The sequence below is a fragment of the Mustela lutreola genome, chromosome 4 (assembly GCF_030435805.1).
Source record: "Mustela lutreola isolate mMusLut2 chromosome 4, mMusLut2.pri, whole genome shotgun sequence".
Lineage (NCBI taxonomy): Eukaryota > Metazoa > Chordata > Mammalia > Carnivora > Mustelidae > Mustela > Mustela lutreola.
This window is the reverse complement of record NC_081293.1, coordinates 64,433,245-64,448,582: the sequence shown is the minus strand read 5'-3', so window position 1 is coordinate 64,448,582 and position 15,338 is coordinate 64,433,245. Positions and strand designations below refer to the sequence as shown.

Sequence of the window (15,338 nt, the reverse complement as noted above, 5' to 3'; positions counted from 1 at the left end):
AAGCTCAACAGCACAGCACCGGCCTCGGTTTACCTGCCATATGCAAAACGCCTGTCCTTGTGGTGATCGCCGAAAGTATCCCAAAGCCTGAGAGAAACACTCACTTCATCCACAACATCCCGGGACCGCTCCAGGACCTGCAGGAGAGAGAGCGCATTCTTGCTCAGCGTCCTTCTGAGGCTCCTCAGGAGGACGCCCAAGTGAGCACCCTCAAGGCCCATTGTCCCACATGCGTCTTCTCGTCTCATCCAACAGGACTCGAGCCAAGTCCAAATTCTCCTCTGGGAATCTCGACTCAAACAGCCCTCACCCCCCTCATTCAGGAGACGATAGCCAGACTCCCAATGGCACATTCTGCTTTTGTTTTCTCTTGGTGGCACCAAGAACATTAGCCTGACTTTGCATGCACTAATTACCCCCGACCCCCTGGTAGAGTCAGCCTGGCCGTAGCAGGGACGTGCTCTGAGCAGCCTAGAGAAGCTCTGCACACCTTACCTCCTGGCACACTCGGTACTGGTCGATCGCCCACACGGTAGGCACGTGGGTGGCCAGCAGCTGATACTGCGTGAGGGTTGTGTTACACGCTCGGGCACAGATCAAGCGCGTCTTCCCCACGGCGTTGTCTCCCACGACCACACACTTGATGGTTTCGACGTTGGGCCTTTCGTAGTCCATGTCAGTGTCCATTTATAAAACTCTGTAAGGAGAGAGGGACGGGGCAGTCAGAGACAAGAGGCGCCCAGCCAGCCACTTCTCCGGAGGTGCCCAAGCATAAGCACGAAGTTCGAAACCTAACTCAAACTCAAGTTTTCTGTTTATGTCTCACATGAGTACAAAAACATCGGCCGGATTGTTATTTTGACCTCAAACGGTTTATTCCCGTTAACATGTTATTTTCTCCTTGGTTTTCTCCAAACACAACCTGCCTACTGAAAATTCAACCAGGCAAGTCAGGATCGCTGGCACACATTCATAGCTCACTAGCTACTCATGTGGACCCATGAAAGAGACCGGTCACCTGCAGCTTTAACCCTAGATATCGGGGTGTGAGCTGCTTGGCAATATTAGCATCTACACCATCACAATCTTCCCCCGACCCCAAATCCCCCACTGAAAGGCAGTTTAATGGAGGTTCTCCACTACCACCGTGACTTCGAGAGGGATCCAAAGGGCAAGCAGAAAGGATTCCTCGGCTTCAAAGAAGGGTAAACTGTAAGACTGAATTTTGATACATTTGTAAAATTAATTTATATTCATTTACCAATTTTAATTAATCAAATTCATAAAAATGGTATTCTCAAGAGGGGCACCATAAAGCAACAGATTTTAAAATTCTCTGTTTTCACCAAGAAATCTGGAGCATATGGTAAAGAATGATTTTGCCAGGATGAGGAGCTAATTTGGAATGTTCTAGAAACCATCAAAAAGGTTTAAGAGGGTTGCTGAGTGAGCGGTCAAAGGGAGGAGAAAAAGCTGCTGCCAGGTCTCCACCCCCAACCCCCGCCCTCCTGGGGGCAGGAAGCTCCATAAAATCCAGAGCAGACTGCTTCCTGGCAGCAAGCTGGATGGGTGACCAACCATGTAACATTTTAAGATTTTAATGGATTATAATCGCCCTTTTGAGAAAGTCTATTGTTAAACAGAGAAAACTGATTAGATAAGTCACTTAAAAAAAAAGATTATTTTAGAGAGGGAGAGTGTGTGTGAACAGGAGAGGGGCAGACAGAGAGAGAGAGAGAGGGAGATAGAGAGAGAAAGGGAAGCGGACTCCCTGCTGAGTGTGGAACCCAATTCGGGGCTTGATCTCAAGACCCTGAGATCATGACCTGAGCTGAAATCAACAGTCGAATACTTAACCGACTAAGCCGCCTAGGCACCCCTAGCTCGTCACTTTTAACAAGTTGATAGTGGTTTTAATGGCCACGATGGTCAAGAAACTGTTCAGAGTAGGGCTTGATACACACCTGGGACTCAGTAAGTGTTTAAATCATCTGATTGGAGAAAATGGATGATTTGGTTAATATGAGATTAAGATTGTGACGGGAGAGACAGAAAGAAGGTTATTAAATAGAATGAAAACTTTTTCCCAGTTAGGACCATCTGAACATGAGATTGTCTCCTATAACACCATCACAGGAGGTGTTAAACCTGAGGCTAGAGACTGTTCGGTGAGAATTGAGTGGAGTGATTCAAAGAATAGATGTGTGGTGAGGTTAGGATCTGGTCTATGGCTCAGATGCCACAGAGAGACTTAAAATACCTGTTCCCCACCTGGCAAATGCAGATTCTGAAGGTCTTGGGTAAGAAAGAGGCTTAAGAAAACCTCCAATTCAATTCTGATGATTACCCATGTGTGGTGACTCCTCAAATTGATCTCTTTAAAATCTAGTCTATGCTGACTTTGGGATTAGACCAGCGGTCCTTAAGTATTTGCTGGAGAACATTTAACAAAGTCTGGAGATATTTCTGGTTGTCACGATGGGGTCGGGGAGCGCTACCGGCTTCTAGTGGGTAGAGGCCAGAGATGCTTTGAAACACACTACAAGGGACAGTTCCCCATCACAAAGAATAATTAGGACCCAAATGTCAGAGTGCTGAGGTTGAGAAAATCCCTGCCTTTGAAGGGATGTGAGTGTGAATCCTAGTCTCCCCATTTTCTAGCCATTTGCCACGTGTGCTTTTAGCCTCAGCTTCCCCATCTGTTAAATGGGAATTCTAGCACCGGTCTCCTCAAGCAGTGAGGGGAAGGGGAACTGACGGAGCCGACACACTGATGACCCCAGAGATTCTAATCGTGATGATGAAGATGAACACCCTGAACTGAGTCAGGGGAAAGACCAGAGTTAGATGCAGAATCAGAACACTAATAACCACAAACATCTATACAAAGGATACATTTTAGTAGGGTAACTGAGGAGTAATTCATCGAAAAACTAAAAACATAGGTATAAGCTGGAGAGTACCTGATGTTACACAAAGAAGGCAGAAAAAGTTCTGAATGGGAGTTGGAGGTAATTAGCTAAACGATAATACAGTTGGAAAGGTAGGTTAAATATATTTTTCTGGGTTATTTCCAGATTCTAGAATAAAAATGGTAACGGTAGTTATTGATAAGAAACTGGATATGTTTCTGTGGTGATACTACCAAGGGGCACCCCGTGCCCAGAAAAGCAGGATCTGTTCAGAGCCCCACAACTCCGGAACCTGAGGTATACTATTTTGACTGTGCTAAGTGGTGGAAAACCTTTCTCTTTTGAAAGTCAATTTTATTCTTTTAAGCAGATATAAAGTCATAGAGAGCCGATCCTTAAAATTTGGGGGCATGTTTGGATTAAGTCAAAACTGAAACAGATGCAAAAAATACATGGTTGGTTTTCTTGTTGGCTTGTCAACTAGCTTTGAGAGCAGTCACCAAAAAGGAACCCCCCCAAATAATTTGAATCATGACAGAGTTGGTGGAATAACTGTGTAGCTTTCACAGAAGACTACTCTGAAGGGGATAAAAGCCCTCCTGGTTTTATATAAAGGCTATGATTACAAAAATATCATTACTATTTATAGACATATCTCATGCACAGTCCTAAGAAGAATTTCTGTGTCAAAGGTGAGAATAACATCCGTGAGTCCTCTAATCTCGAGCAATCTGCTCAAAACTGAAGTGACTGCCAAAGGTCTTGGGCCTCGTACAAAGGGGAGAACATTTAACCAAGATTTTAAGGGAACAACAAGTAAGGGAGACAAAAGGCAGCGCAGAATTCTACACTCGCAGCCCAGATCCCTCACTCGAGACCTGGAAGTTCCAGGAAGGGTTTTCTGGATTTCCAAATACTGAGAATCTTTTCTTTCGGGTAGAAATTTTATTTCATGGTAATCTGAAAATACATCTACATGTGTATTATAACCTGATTGTTTATCTGTTACACATAAACAAATATTAAATTGTGAGAATGATAAAAATATGCAATTTTATTCTTCTTTACTTGTTATGGGCTCTAATTTATTCCTATGTAGCACTCTTACGGTTGAATGAGCTCTTAGGACCATCTGGTTAATGACTATCTGGTTTCTGATTTTTATTTATGTAGAATGAGAGCAATAAATATTATTCACTTAAGTCTGTTAATAAATTTCACCACCATGACGACTGCTGATAGGGAAGACACCCTTTTGCCCTTAGATCCGTATCTGAGGAAACAAAGAAAGTATAATAAAAAAAAAAAGAAAAGCTAGAAAGGACTGACACTGGTAACCTGTTACTATGGCAGCTTTGTATCTTACTCAAAACTGACTAGAACTTTGTTTCATATTTTCACTGAGTCCTCAGGACATGGACGCTGACCATGAGGTGCTGAAGAGTGTATCTGCACGTTCTGGGTGTCAGAGAGGGATGTTTTTTTAAGATGGCAAGTGAACAGGACGGTGTGGGGGCTGGGGAGAGAGGACTCGGTGAGGATGCCAGCCCCTGGGTACTGATGCCTACCGTCCCCCAGACTGCTTAGAGACTGTGGTCATGACCTCCAGGTTGCCCAGTCGCCCCAGGTGCCCACACAATGATTACTATCACCTTCCAGATGTCATGTCCCTCCTCCATGTTTACCACCAACTCAGCCTTCTTTCTGTGTCCATAGGGTGATGTGTCCCACACTCTAGCCCCACAGTCCCTCCACCTCTACGGCACCAGTGACCTTCTCTGCACTTTCCTGGAGCCCTTCTCTTGGTCACGTGCTGGACATTGTCGGCCAGATACATTTTACCCCTGAAATCTTGAGTTTCAAAATCCTACTCTTAGAGTAAAAACTCCTCTCTTCACTAGGGGAAATGTGGTCATGATGGCAACTCTCATCAGGAGACGAAATTGATTTCCCACCATCTTGAATCTGAGTTAGCTTTGTGACTGTGGCCTAATCCAGGAGAATGTGGTGGTGATGCTGTGCGGGTCCCAGAGTCAAGGCTTCCAGAAGCCCTGCAGGTCCGCTCTCACGCTGCAGGAATGCTGTCCTGAGGCTGTTGTGTAAAAAAGCTGGCCAGGCATAGCAGAGGAATGGAATTCACAGCGAGAATAATCGAGGAAGCCCTGCCTATGGTTTCACCACATGCCAGAGTGTGCTCCTTGCACCCTCCGGCCCGGCCAACTCTCCAGCTGAACGAAGCTTCATGAATGAACCCAGTTAAGAGAATCACCAGCCAACCTACAGATTCATGAGAAAGGACAAATTATTGTATTAAACCACTGAGGTTTGTGGTGATTTGTTGTATATTAGTAATTAACTGAAACACACCCATTACACCTTAGAAAAATGACCAGGACCTTGACACCTTCTCTAATTAAAAAAAAAAGTATCAGATTATATAGGTCCCTTTTGGATGGATGATCTTTCCTACCTAGGGCTGGTGGATCATGCCAACTTTCTCTTCCCCATCACCCTCCACATCTTTATTGCATGTGTGGTATGCAGAATAATGTCCTTCAAAGATGTTTATGTCCTCATCTCTGGGATTCATGAATGTGTTCTATTACATGGCATGGGGCGTTGGAGTAGCAGATGGAATTAAGCTGCTAATCAGCCGACTTTGGCCTAAGGAGGTCATTCTGGGTTGTCTGGGTAGGTCCAGTGCATGCACTCAGGTTCTTATGTGGAAGAAAGAGGTAAGGGCCATAAACCAAGGGATGCAAGTGACCTCTAGAAGCTGGACAAGAAAAGGAGACGTATTTTCTCCTAGAGCCACCAGAAGGAACACAGCCTACCGACATCTTCATTTTATCCCAATGAAACCCATTTCAGACTTTTAACCTCGAGAACTGTAAGATAATAAATTTGGTTTGTTTTAACCACCAAGTTTTTGGTAATTTTTAAGAATGACTTTATTTATTTATTTAAAGAGAGAGAGAGAGAGCACGCACAAGTGCGCACAAGCATGGGTGCATACGTTTGCAAGCAGGGGGAGGGGCAGAGGGGGAGGGAGAGGAGAGGGAAAGAATCCCAAGTAACTCCATGCAGGGCTCCATCTCATGACCCCGAGATCATGACCTGAGCCAAAACCAAGAGCTGGATGCCTAACTGACTGAGCTACTCAGGTGCCCCAAATTTTCGGTAATTTTTTTTAAAAAATATTTTATTTATTTATTTGACAGACAGAGATCACAAGGAGGCAGAGAGGCAGGCAGAGAGGGAGAGAGGAGGAAGCAGGCCCGCCGCCGAGCAGAGAACCCAATGCAGGGCTTGATCCCAGGACCCTGAGATCATGACCTGAGCTGAAGGCAGAGGCTTTAAACCACTGAGCCACCCAGGCACCCCTTCAGAAATTTTTTACAACAGTGACAGTATGCTTCTGTCACACAAAATGGTCTCCTAAATTCTAAATGTTGTTTGCCACCTCAGTGCCTTTACACATATTATTCCACAGTCAACCCTCTATATCATTTCTTGTCTGCCTGGCAAATTCTGCTCATTACTTAAAACCTTATTCAGTGAGATATGACCACCTCTAAAAAGTTTTCCTAATTGCCCTGCCTCTACATAGACTGATTTACTTCCTCCTTTGTATAGTAAATGGTTCTAGGAGAATTACAATCACAAAGACACATATACACTCAGTTTTTCCTATATTAGCAAAAGATAGAAGGGTAGTTTGTGAAATTTGTATTTTTCCTGTGGCTACACCTTCAAAGTGCCCATCTCATGCCCTTAATGAATCATTATGTGTTTCTGGGGTACTACCATGTGCCGAAGTACTTGGAATGCAAGCGTATACCATGCCCTACTTGAGTAAATTTTCTTTGTCTATTCATTCGGGTCCACAGGTCCCCCAATTTACCTGTGACTCTCTTCTAGGGATAACCATAAGCCAAAGAGTGACACAGCCAAATGTGAGCTCAGGTGCCCAGGTCTCCTTTTCAAATCATTTCTCTTCCCAGAGTGGTACCTGTTCCCACCTTCAGGGTGAGACGATGGCCTTTCTGATGTCCTGTTCCTCTTTTAAGACCCAGGCACTTAGGAAGGGTCAGGCACATTCACAGTGGATCAATCACACTATGGATAAATGACCATCACAGTCCTCTCTCCATAATTCAATAATTCCAAGGCACTATGGCTGATAAAGTTCAAGATACTCTGGTTTCCCCTGGTTAGGCGCATTTGAGTACAGAGCCACTCTTTGAGTCCTGCTCCGGGTGTGAGTTATTCCTACCATGAGAAATCCAGATATTAGAGAGGGTGGGCAGGGAAGACTTATCATTTGTCCACAACATCTTACTAGGCATCTTCTAATTGCTCCAAACTACTCCCCACTGGAACACACCATCTCTTACCATCACCTGTGTTGTGTTTCTCGTTACGTTTGCTATTTGAATCAAAGCATGGTAAGCAGTCTGCTTAGAGACAAAACTCTAAGGGCCACAGAGGGGCCTCTGTACTTTCAGTTCATTCAGTTGTTCCTAGAGGGTTTGAACGGGGCGTCGCACAGCCACTAAATTTTCTTGACCTTTAGAAAAGCATGTAATCTGAACTTTAAGAAATAATTTAACTTGGTCATTAAATAATGCTGGTGGAACACATTGTAGTGTATTTGAAGAGTGAGCTCACAAAGAAAAACTGGGAATTTTATATTATTGACAGAAACAAAGGAGAAATGTTAAGAGTTGCATAATAACCATAGCCCACAGCCAAGTTCCGACTGCAGATTTCATTATCCTGAGCTCTTAATTACCAGTCCTAGGCAGGCGGGAGCTGCTCTGTGCATAATATAAACATCTCAGCTGGAAGGGAGAGTGGGTCCAGATCTGGGAAAGAGACAGTCGGGTTGAGCTGCGCTTCCCTAAATCAAAAGTTTACAGAAATACATCTCCAGGATAAAATTGCCTTTCATCGCTCAAATCAACAGTATTTTTTTTCAACTGAAAGTTTTGATAAAAACAGAAAGAAAAAGAATTTAAGTAACAGAAAGGACAGTGCATATAAATCTAGGATTACAGATAATACAGAGGTACTTTTTTAAACATCCACTCATTATCCTCACCAGCGTCCTGTGATAATGGGGACCGACACAAGATCACACTCTTTCTCTCTGACACTCAATGTCAGTGGGGGAGGTGAGCCAGGATTAGAAATAAACTTGCTATCTATCCACTGCCCTTAATAAATGCTGCCCCAGTTGAAAAATAAAGACGGATAAAACATGTAGCATAAAAGATGCGTAAAAAATTCAAAATAGGTTTCAAAACCACAACAAGTAAACTGTGTGTTATGTTCTAGACATACTGGGTGACTTCTGTCTGCAAATATGCCAGGTAACATTTCCTTCGGTGACTCTGCTCTTGTCACTCTGCTCAGATGTCCTTTCTCATGGCCCTGATCCACCACTGAAATTGTGCTGCAGCTTTAGGACTCAGGCAGTCTTAATTAGTTCAAGAAAGAATAGCACTGGGCATGTAATGAGCGCCAGTCCTATGGTACAGGTATACAGTGGTAAGCAAGCTGGGTGTGGTTCTTGTTCTCATGGACCCTCTCAGACAGGTGAGAGAAACAGGTAGATGGAGTCATAAACTTGACTTAAATTCCTCGAAGAAAAACGAAAGGGTGTTATGAGAGAAAATAATGGTTGGGAGGCCTGCAGAAGGACAAGGGAGGCCTCTTTGAGAAGGCCCCACCTTCTTGCTACCTGAAGAATGAGCAGGGCCCAGTCACCAGCTGGCAGAGAGGCAGGCCTGCCAGAGCTGGAGCAGGGGAACAGGAGAGGTGAGGTTGGAGAGGAGGCAGGAGCCACATCACATGTGGCCTTCAGGCCACAGTAGGGAACTTGGGTTTTATTCTAAATGCAATGAGAAGTGACTGAAAGGTTGCAGACAGAGGAATCACAGCGTCTGATGTACTTCTGAGAAGCATCCCTGACATCACTGAGGTCGCTGTGTGGGGAGCAGTGGCAGAAGGACCCGTTAGGAGGTTCCCAGGTCCTCCAGGGGGAATGGGTGGACCAGGAACCAGCAGAGATGAAGCAAAGTAGACAAACACAAGTTTCATTTTGGAAAAAAGATGCACTTAGAGCATTCTTCCTTTATACTGTCCCCAGGGTATTTGCCAACTTCTGATTTGTAATATTTACTATTCCACGGAAACGTATGTACTTGCTTCCATCTCACTAAGACTGCGCATTTTTGACAACAGACTGCTATTCATCTTTAAATCCTCAAGTCTTTCCAATGCCTTGTCCATACCTGGCTTTCAATTCATATTTGCTCAATAGAATCTAAAAGTATTGCTGTTCTACCTTCCTCAGGAAACCTTCTACCTGGGTCTGGCAGTGAACTTGCACTCAGCTAGCTCTGGTGACTGATCACTAAGCCTGTGCCCTCGAGAGCAGCAGCATGTGGCTAAGTCCACAGTCAGTGAGAGGAACACCTTGAGGGACATCTGTGTGGCCCATCATGAGAGCGGCATTTGACAGATGGCATCACACCAGCCGTGGTTCCCCATCAGGAAGAGCATCAGTAACCATGGGAACACCAGGGACCAAGGCCCAGGGCCCTCCACCAAACAATAAGGTAGGGGGCAAAAGGGAGCCTCAATACAGGCAGGCAGGAGCTTAGGGCTGAAATTCATTTAGGGGGATAAAAGAAGGAATGTGATCATTTATTGTGTTCTAGTGCCTAGAGCCAATTTATGAATCTTAGTAATATTTATGTATAAGGGTCTCATAAAATTCCTATCAACTTTTGGACTTTAACATCCTCATTCAAGGGATTTCTAACTCTTTGGGTGAGATCAGTAATTGGCTGAGAAAGAAGGGGAGAATGGAGGCACCTGTACCCACTCCCTATGGAGAAGGATGTATCATTGACCTGAAAGTGAATCTTGAATGAGGAAATTAAGTCTCTGCTAGAAGACGTCACAAGAGCCAATTAGCTGGACTTGAAGGCAGGACACCGTTGGAAGAATATGTGCTTTGGATCTCCCAATCCAGGGCCTCACTGAAATTAACTACACAGACAGCAGAGTCCACAATAGTACCAGAGTTAGGATAAGGAGTAACTGTATACCAGAAGTTGGAAGGATTTCTGCCACATTCACTGCCTTTGTGCTAAGTCACTGAGGACCAGCAGACGGCCCATTATTACAGGGAAAAGGTCTGGGCTGGGGGGTAAGCAAGACGCTCTTCACCAGATGCCTGTGGTCTAGAGTAATGAGAGCTGGCTTGACTTGGGACCCAGGTGGAAGAGCAGGCTGTGGAGCCATGGAAAATCATGGAAAGCCACAAGGAACCATGCATGCTGTCCTGGGAAAGGAGCAGTCCCCATGACTGGCCCTTACTGAGGACGAGCCAGGTAGATAGCACTAAGCATGCAAAAGACTCATTTCATTTTGTTTTTCTTCCCCCAGCCTGCTCACCCAGGCAGTTTCAATTCCGACAGTGCAACAGAAGTGATGGATCTTGTTAAGGGGAGAGGGATGGGGGTGGGGTACAACCTCTAAGACTGACCACTGGCATATCTTCAGCGGTAACTTCCCTCACTACTCTTCTTAGGTCGACCGATACAATACTGAATAGCTTGGCCTGTCCACTCTGGAACTGGATGGGTTCCCTACAGAGCCCTACCTTGGTCTCCAACAGAGCCCTGGTTATCCAAGCACTGAATATACTTCAATCCTTGGCCACCAGAAATCTTCTTCTACATGGATGAAGTTAACAGAGACCATTCAACATACGGTCCATAAAAAACCCTGACATGCAGAAAAGGACAAGCAGTTAGTTAGCCAAAGACCTAGATGAGAGGTCTTCTGTGGAAGTAGACGTGCTAGAAGGAACAGCAGAAGAAAAGAAAAAAAAAAATCTGAACCATGATCATGCAAAAGAAAATAATGCAGGTGTGTAAACTAACAGCAGAGGAGGCTCTCGGGGGCAAGAAGACAAGTAAAGGCCACGTATAAATGAAACACAAGACAGCCAAATTAAAAACCACAGTGACAATGGTAAATGGCCTTGACAATGTAGTAGAGCAGATTAATAAGGGGCAGGCAAAACATGAGAAGCTCTGAGTCTAGGAGGAAGGCCATGTGAAAACGATGTTGCAGAAGATGATACAGAGGCTGACAGTTGATAAACAGTCCCCAGGATACCACATGGCTTCTGGAGTAAAGTGTGATTTTATAGAACAAAATTTTCCCAATACAAAAAGGAGGATGGGGAGGGTTAAAGAAGAAAAGAAAAGGAGTCTCTATATCTATAGAGTTTTCGGTAAAACACTGAAAACATGATGCCAGAAAGACTGTATAATAATCCTACAAATACCTTAAAAAAAACAACTTCTAAAACTAGTGGTCAAAGACAGTTCTTCCTATAAAGAAGTAATAATATGGATGACCACACACTTCACCAATACACTATTTTAAGACAGTAGAAAAACACAAAGAGAGCCTTCACAGAAAAAAAGACCTAATCACAAGTTTCTGAATCTGGTCAAATTGTTATTTATGTAAAGGGAACATAAAGCTATTTTTAGATACCAAAAGACTCAGGGAGCAAAAACTCAAGATTTCTTTAAGGAGTTTAACTACTCAAAGATATTTGACAAAACACCCAGAGATAATTCAAATTTAAAAAAAGCAATTCAGTGTAAAAGGACTGTGGACTCCTGGTGGGAATGCAATTTGGTGCAGCCACTTTGGAAAACAGTGTGGAGTTTCCTCAAAAAAATTAAAAATAGAACTACCTTATGACCCAGCAATTGCACTACTGGGTATTTACCTCAAAGATAACAGACGTAGTGAAAAGAAGTGCCATCTGTATCCCAATGTTCATAGCAGCAATGTCCACAACAGCCAAACTATGGAAAGAGCCAAGATGCCCTTCAAAAGACAAATGGATAAAGATAATATGGTCAATATATACAATGGAATATTACTCAGTCATCAGAAAGGATGAATAGCCAACTTTACATCAACATGGATGGGACTGGAGGAGATTATCCTGAGTGAAATAAGTCAAAGAGAGAAAGTGAATTACATGGTTTTGCTTATTTGTGGAACATAAGGAATATCAAGGAAGACATTACAAGAAGGAAGGGAAAAATGAAGGGGGAGAAATCAGAGTGGGAGATGAACCATAAAGACTATGGACTCCAGGAATTAAACTGAAGGTGGAGGGAATGGGTGAGTCTGGTGATGGGTATTAAGGAGGGCATGTATTGCACGGAGCACTGGGTGTTATACACAAACAATGAATCATGGAACACTACATCAAAAACTAATGATGTACTGTATGGTGACTAATACAACATGCTAAAAAAAAAAAAAAAAAAAAAAAAAAAAGAAGAAGGAGGAAAAAAAAAAGGACTATGAAAACCGAAACCAAAACCAACTGAAAATATAAAAGTTGCCTTCATTGTTATTTTGATTTTGGTTTCAATGTGGCATACAAAAATTATCTGTAAAAGAGAATCTAGGCAGTTAAAAAAAAAAAGGCAATTCATAGTAAAAGCATAACAGTAATAATGAATCTTCACAAACCAAAAGGCGTACAATAAAATGAAGAAAAGCTCTAGAAGGAGGAATTAATGAAAATAAGTGACACATGTGAGATAAAGAATCAGAATCAACATCAGGTTAAGAAAGCAAAAATGAAAAGCAACACATGGAGGGATTGAATATCATAAAAAGTAGTGATAAACGAACAGATATCTCACATTAAAAAAGAAAACTTATTATGATAAGAGAGTGTACTTTCTTTTCAAGTGTTCTTGGCACATTTATAGTTAACTAACCCACCATAAGGACAAAAATCCCCCAAAGCATAGATGGTATCAACCAAACCACCTAACAACAAAAAAGTAAATGAAAAAGTTAAAAGGGAAGGTTTTATTGACAGCAACAACCAAAACCTGAACCTGTCAGCAATTTAAAAAAATACTTCCTGATACATCCATCTAAAAAAAAATGACTTCATAAACAGAACATGTTTTAAAGTGTTTTAGCGGTGCCTGTGTGCCTCAGTAGGTTAAGCACCTGCCTTGACTCAGGTCATGATCCCAGCGTCCGGGGACTAAGTCTGGACTCAATCCGGGGATTCAGTCCCCACTCCCTGCTCAGTGGGGAGTCTGCTTCTTCTTCTGCCTCTCCTTCCTGCTCACTCTCTCTCTCTAATAAATAAATAAAATCTTTAAAAAACCCCCAAATATATTTATCACATCTTTATAAAGAACAAGAAAAATATGAAAACCACCCAAATCTATGACAATTAAAGACTTCCTATCTGATCTTGGGCCAAATACTTAATCTCTCTAAACTTCTATTTCCTTATATGTAAACTGGGGATAACTGCTTCGTTGGATGTGTTGTTGTAAAGATTAGATATTGCTTGCAAAGTATTTTAATCACTATGCCTGTCATCAAGAGAACACCCGAAAAGTCTTATCTATTAAGACTGTCATTCTTCAAAATCATGTTTATGTTGAGTTCGCAATCATATGGAGAAATGCTAATGTTACACTATCCGGGGGCAAGTGTAGGAAAGCGATCCAAAAAACAGTCAATGGAAACTAGGTAAAAGAAGCAAATGTGTAACTTGAACAGAACCGGTCCTCTTCACTCTTTCACGCTAAGTACCATCTTAACACGGTGACATGACTAAAAGAAGCACAAATGTGAGTTTGGGAAAGCTGGGTAACAAAATGAGTATTTAAGAATAGAGGGGTGCGGTTAACGTGACCTATCAGTTACTTTGCAGCAAAATTCCTAGTAAGATTCTTCGGGAACGTGTCCCTGAGGAGTCCTACCTCTCCTCGAAATTGGTCAAGTCTATCTTTCTTCTCTCATTTGTATCTCCATCATTATTCCCCTGTGCTATTTAAATGGATCTTCCTTGCACCCACCCATTTTTATTTTCAGGGGCAGGGGCAGAATGGGTGGGTATCAATATGTGAATAAAACTTAACATTCAATAATGGTGTCTCCATCATCAAAAGGGAAGCTGTTCTTCCTGCAATAGCAATATATGGAAAGTAAATTGGAAGGGAGTACACTCGACAGGTACCAGTGACTGTTAACAGGTCTGCAACTTGTCACTTTTCTACTTCCCTTTAGTTTCCAAATTTTCTACAATGAAAATTTATTACTTTTTTTAAAAAAAATTGAGATAAAGGTCACCTGTCCTAAAACTCACCTGTTGGAGTACATGATTCCAGGGTTTTTGTTTTGCTCACAAAGCTATACAACCATGTCCACTATCTAATTCTAGAACATTCTCATGAACCCAGAAAGAAACCTTGGTCCATTAGCAGCTATTCTGTTCTCCCCTCCCCCTCTGACCACTAATTCACTTCCTGTCTTTATGAATTTGCCTATTCTGGACATTTTAATAAATGAAATCATACAGTATGCAGTCTTTTGTGTCTGTCTTTTTGTATCGAGCACAATGCTTTCAAGTTCACCCATGTTGCAGCATGTATTCATGCTTCATTACTTTTTATGGGTGGATAATATCCTCCAAGTTGTATTCTATAATGGGAGAGATATTTGGCTTTTTAAAATCTAGTGACTACCTAAGTATAACCCTTGATTGTTAATTCTAATAAGAGTACAGATATTAGCTAAAACTAATAAATTATTTTTGATGGTGTATACATTCTTCTTCAGAATTATATATTTATAAAGCTTTATGAAGCTGCTAAACTTGTTTTTTTCTGACTCAGGCTCTCAACTGAAAAAAACCCCATAGGAATCTAAATGGTAATCTAGCTGAATATCTGACAAAGAAATTGAACCCTATAGAGAGACAGCGGTGGACACCCAGGGACAGATACATATTTCAAACAAGAGATGAAAAATTCTTGACTGTTAAATTTTGAGTGTTCAGAGGCAATATTATAGTAACTGAAATGAACAATTTTAAGAAATGGTTTGGAAGCATATTGCTTGAAATATTCTGTGACAATCAATTGTAGTTAAGATACTTTAAGTTTGGATCAATATAGTATAATTCAGCTTTTCATTCATTAAAAGGAGAAAGAAGTTCCCAGTTTGTTTGTATCCAGGCGGTGCATGTATTGTGTACCTGCAAGTTACAAATGTATAAATATTGATGCACATTGAGGGCACAAACTTAATGTTATCTTTACTTGGAAAGGCAGACTCTGCATATTTTTAGTTACAAGGGGGATAGCTTGATCAAAACTCACTGCAGCTAGCTCTTATAAAGTTAAGGGTTCAGTGAAAAATCAAATTCTATAAATGAATGACTTACCCAGGGCATAAAATTTGGAGCATCTCAAAGACACAGAGAGTACCACAGGGTGGTGACCGGAAGTGGGGTGCTTGGTGATACTGACTTCTTGAACTACATGCTGGTTA

The 15,338-nt window shown here is 42.2% G+C and overlaps 1 protein-coding gene across 13 annotated transcripts in view; it reads right to left on the bottom strand.

Annotated features, from left to right (window-relative positions):
- RHOBTB1 (Rho related BTB domain containing 1) overlaps positions 1–15,338 on the bottom strand; it is a 121,457-nt gene that overhangs the window by 37,477 nt on the left and 68,642 nt on the right. For 12 of the 13 annotated variants that reach the window (XM_059170171.1, XM_059170170.1, XM_059170167.1 and 9 more), the window contains 2 exons: positions 496–697; positions 34–137 (listed from right to left, as the gene is read on the bottom strand). In XM_059170171.1, coding sequence (XP_059026154.1) covers positions 34–137; positions 496–687 — 296 coding nt within the window. In that variant the 5' untranslated portion in view covers positions 688–697. Of the gene's footprint in view, positions 1–33; positions 140–495; positions 698–15,338 lie in introns of those variants that run through there. The other variant, XM_059170181.1, reaches the window with a different exon arrangement.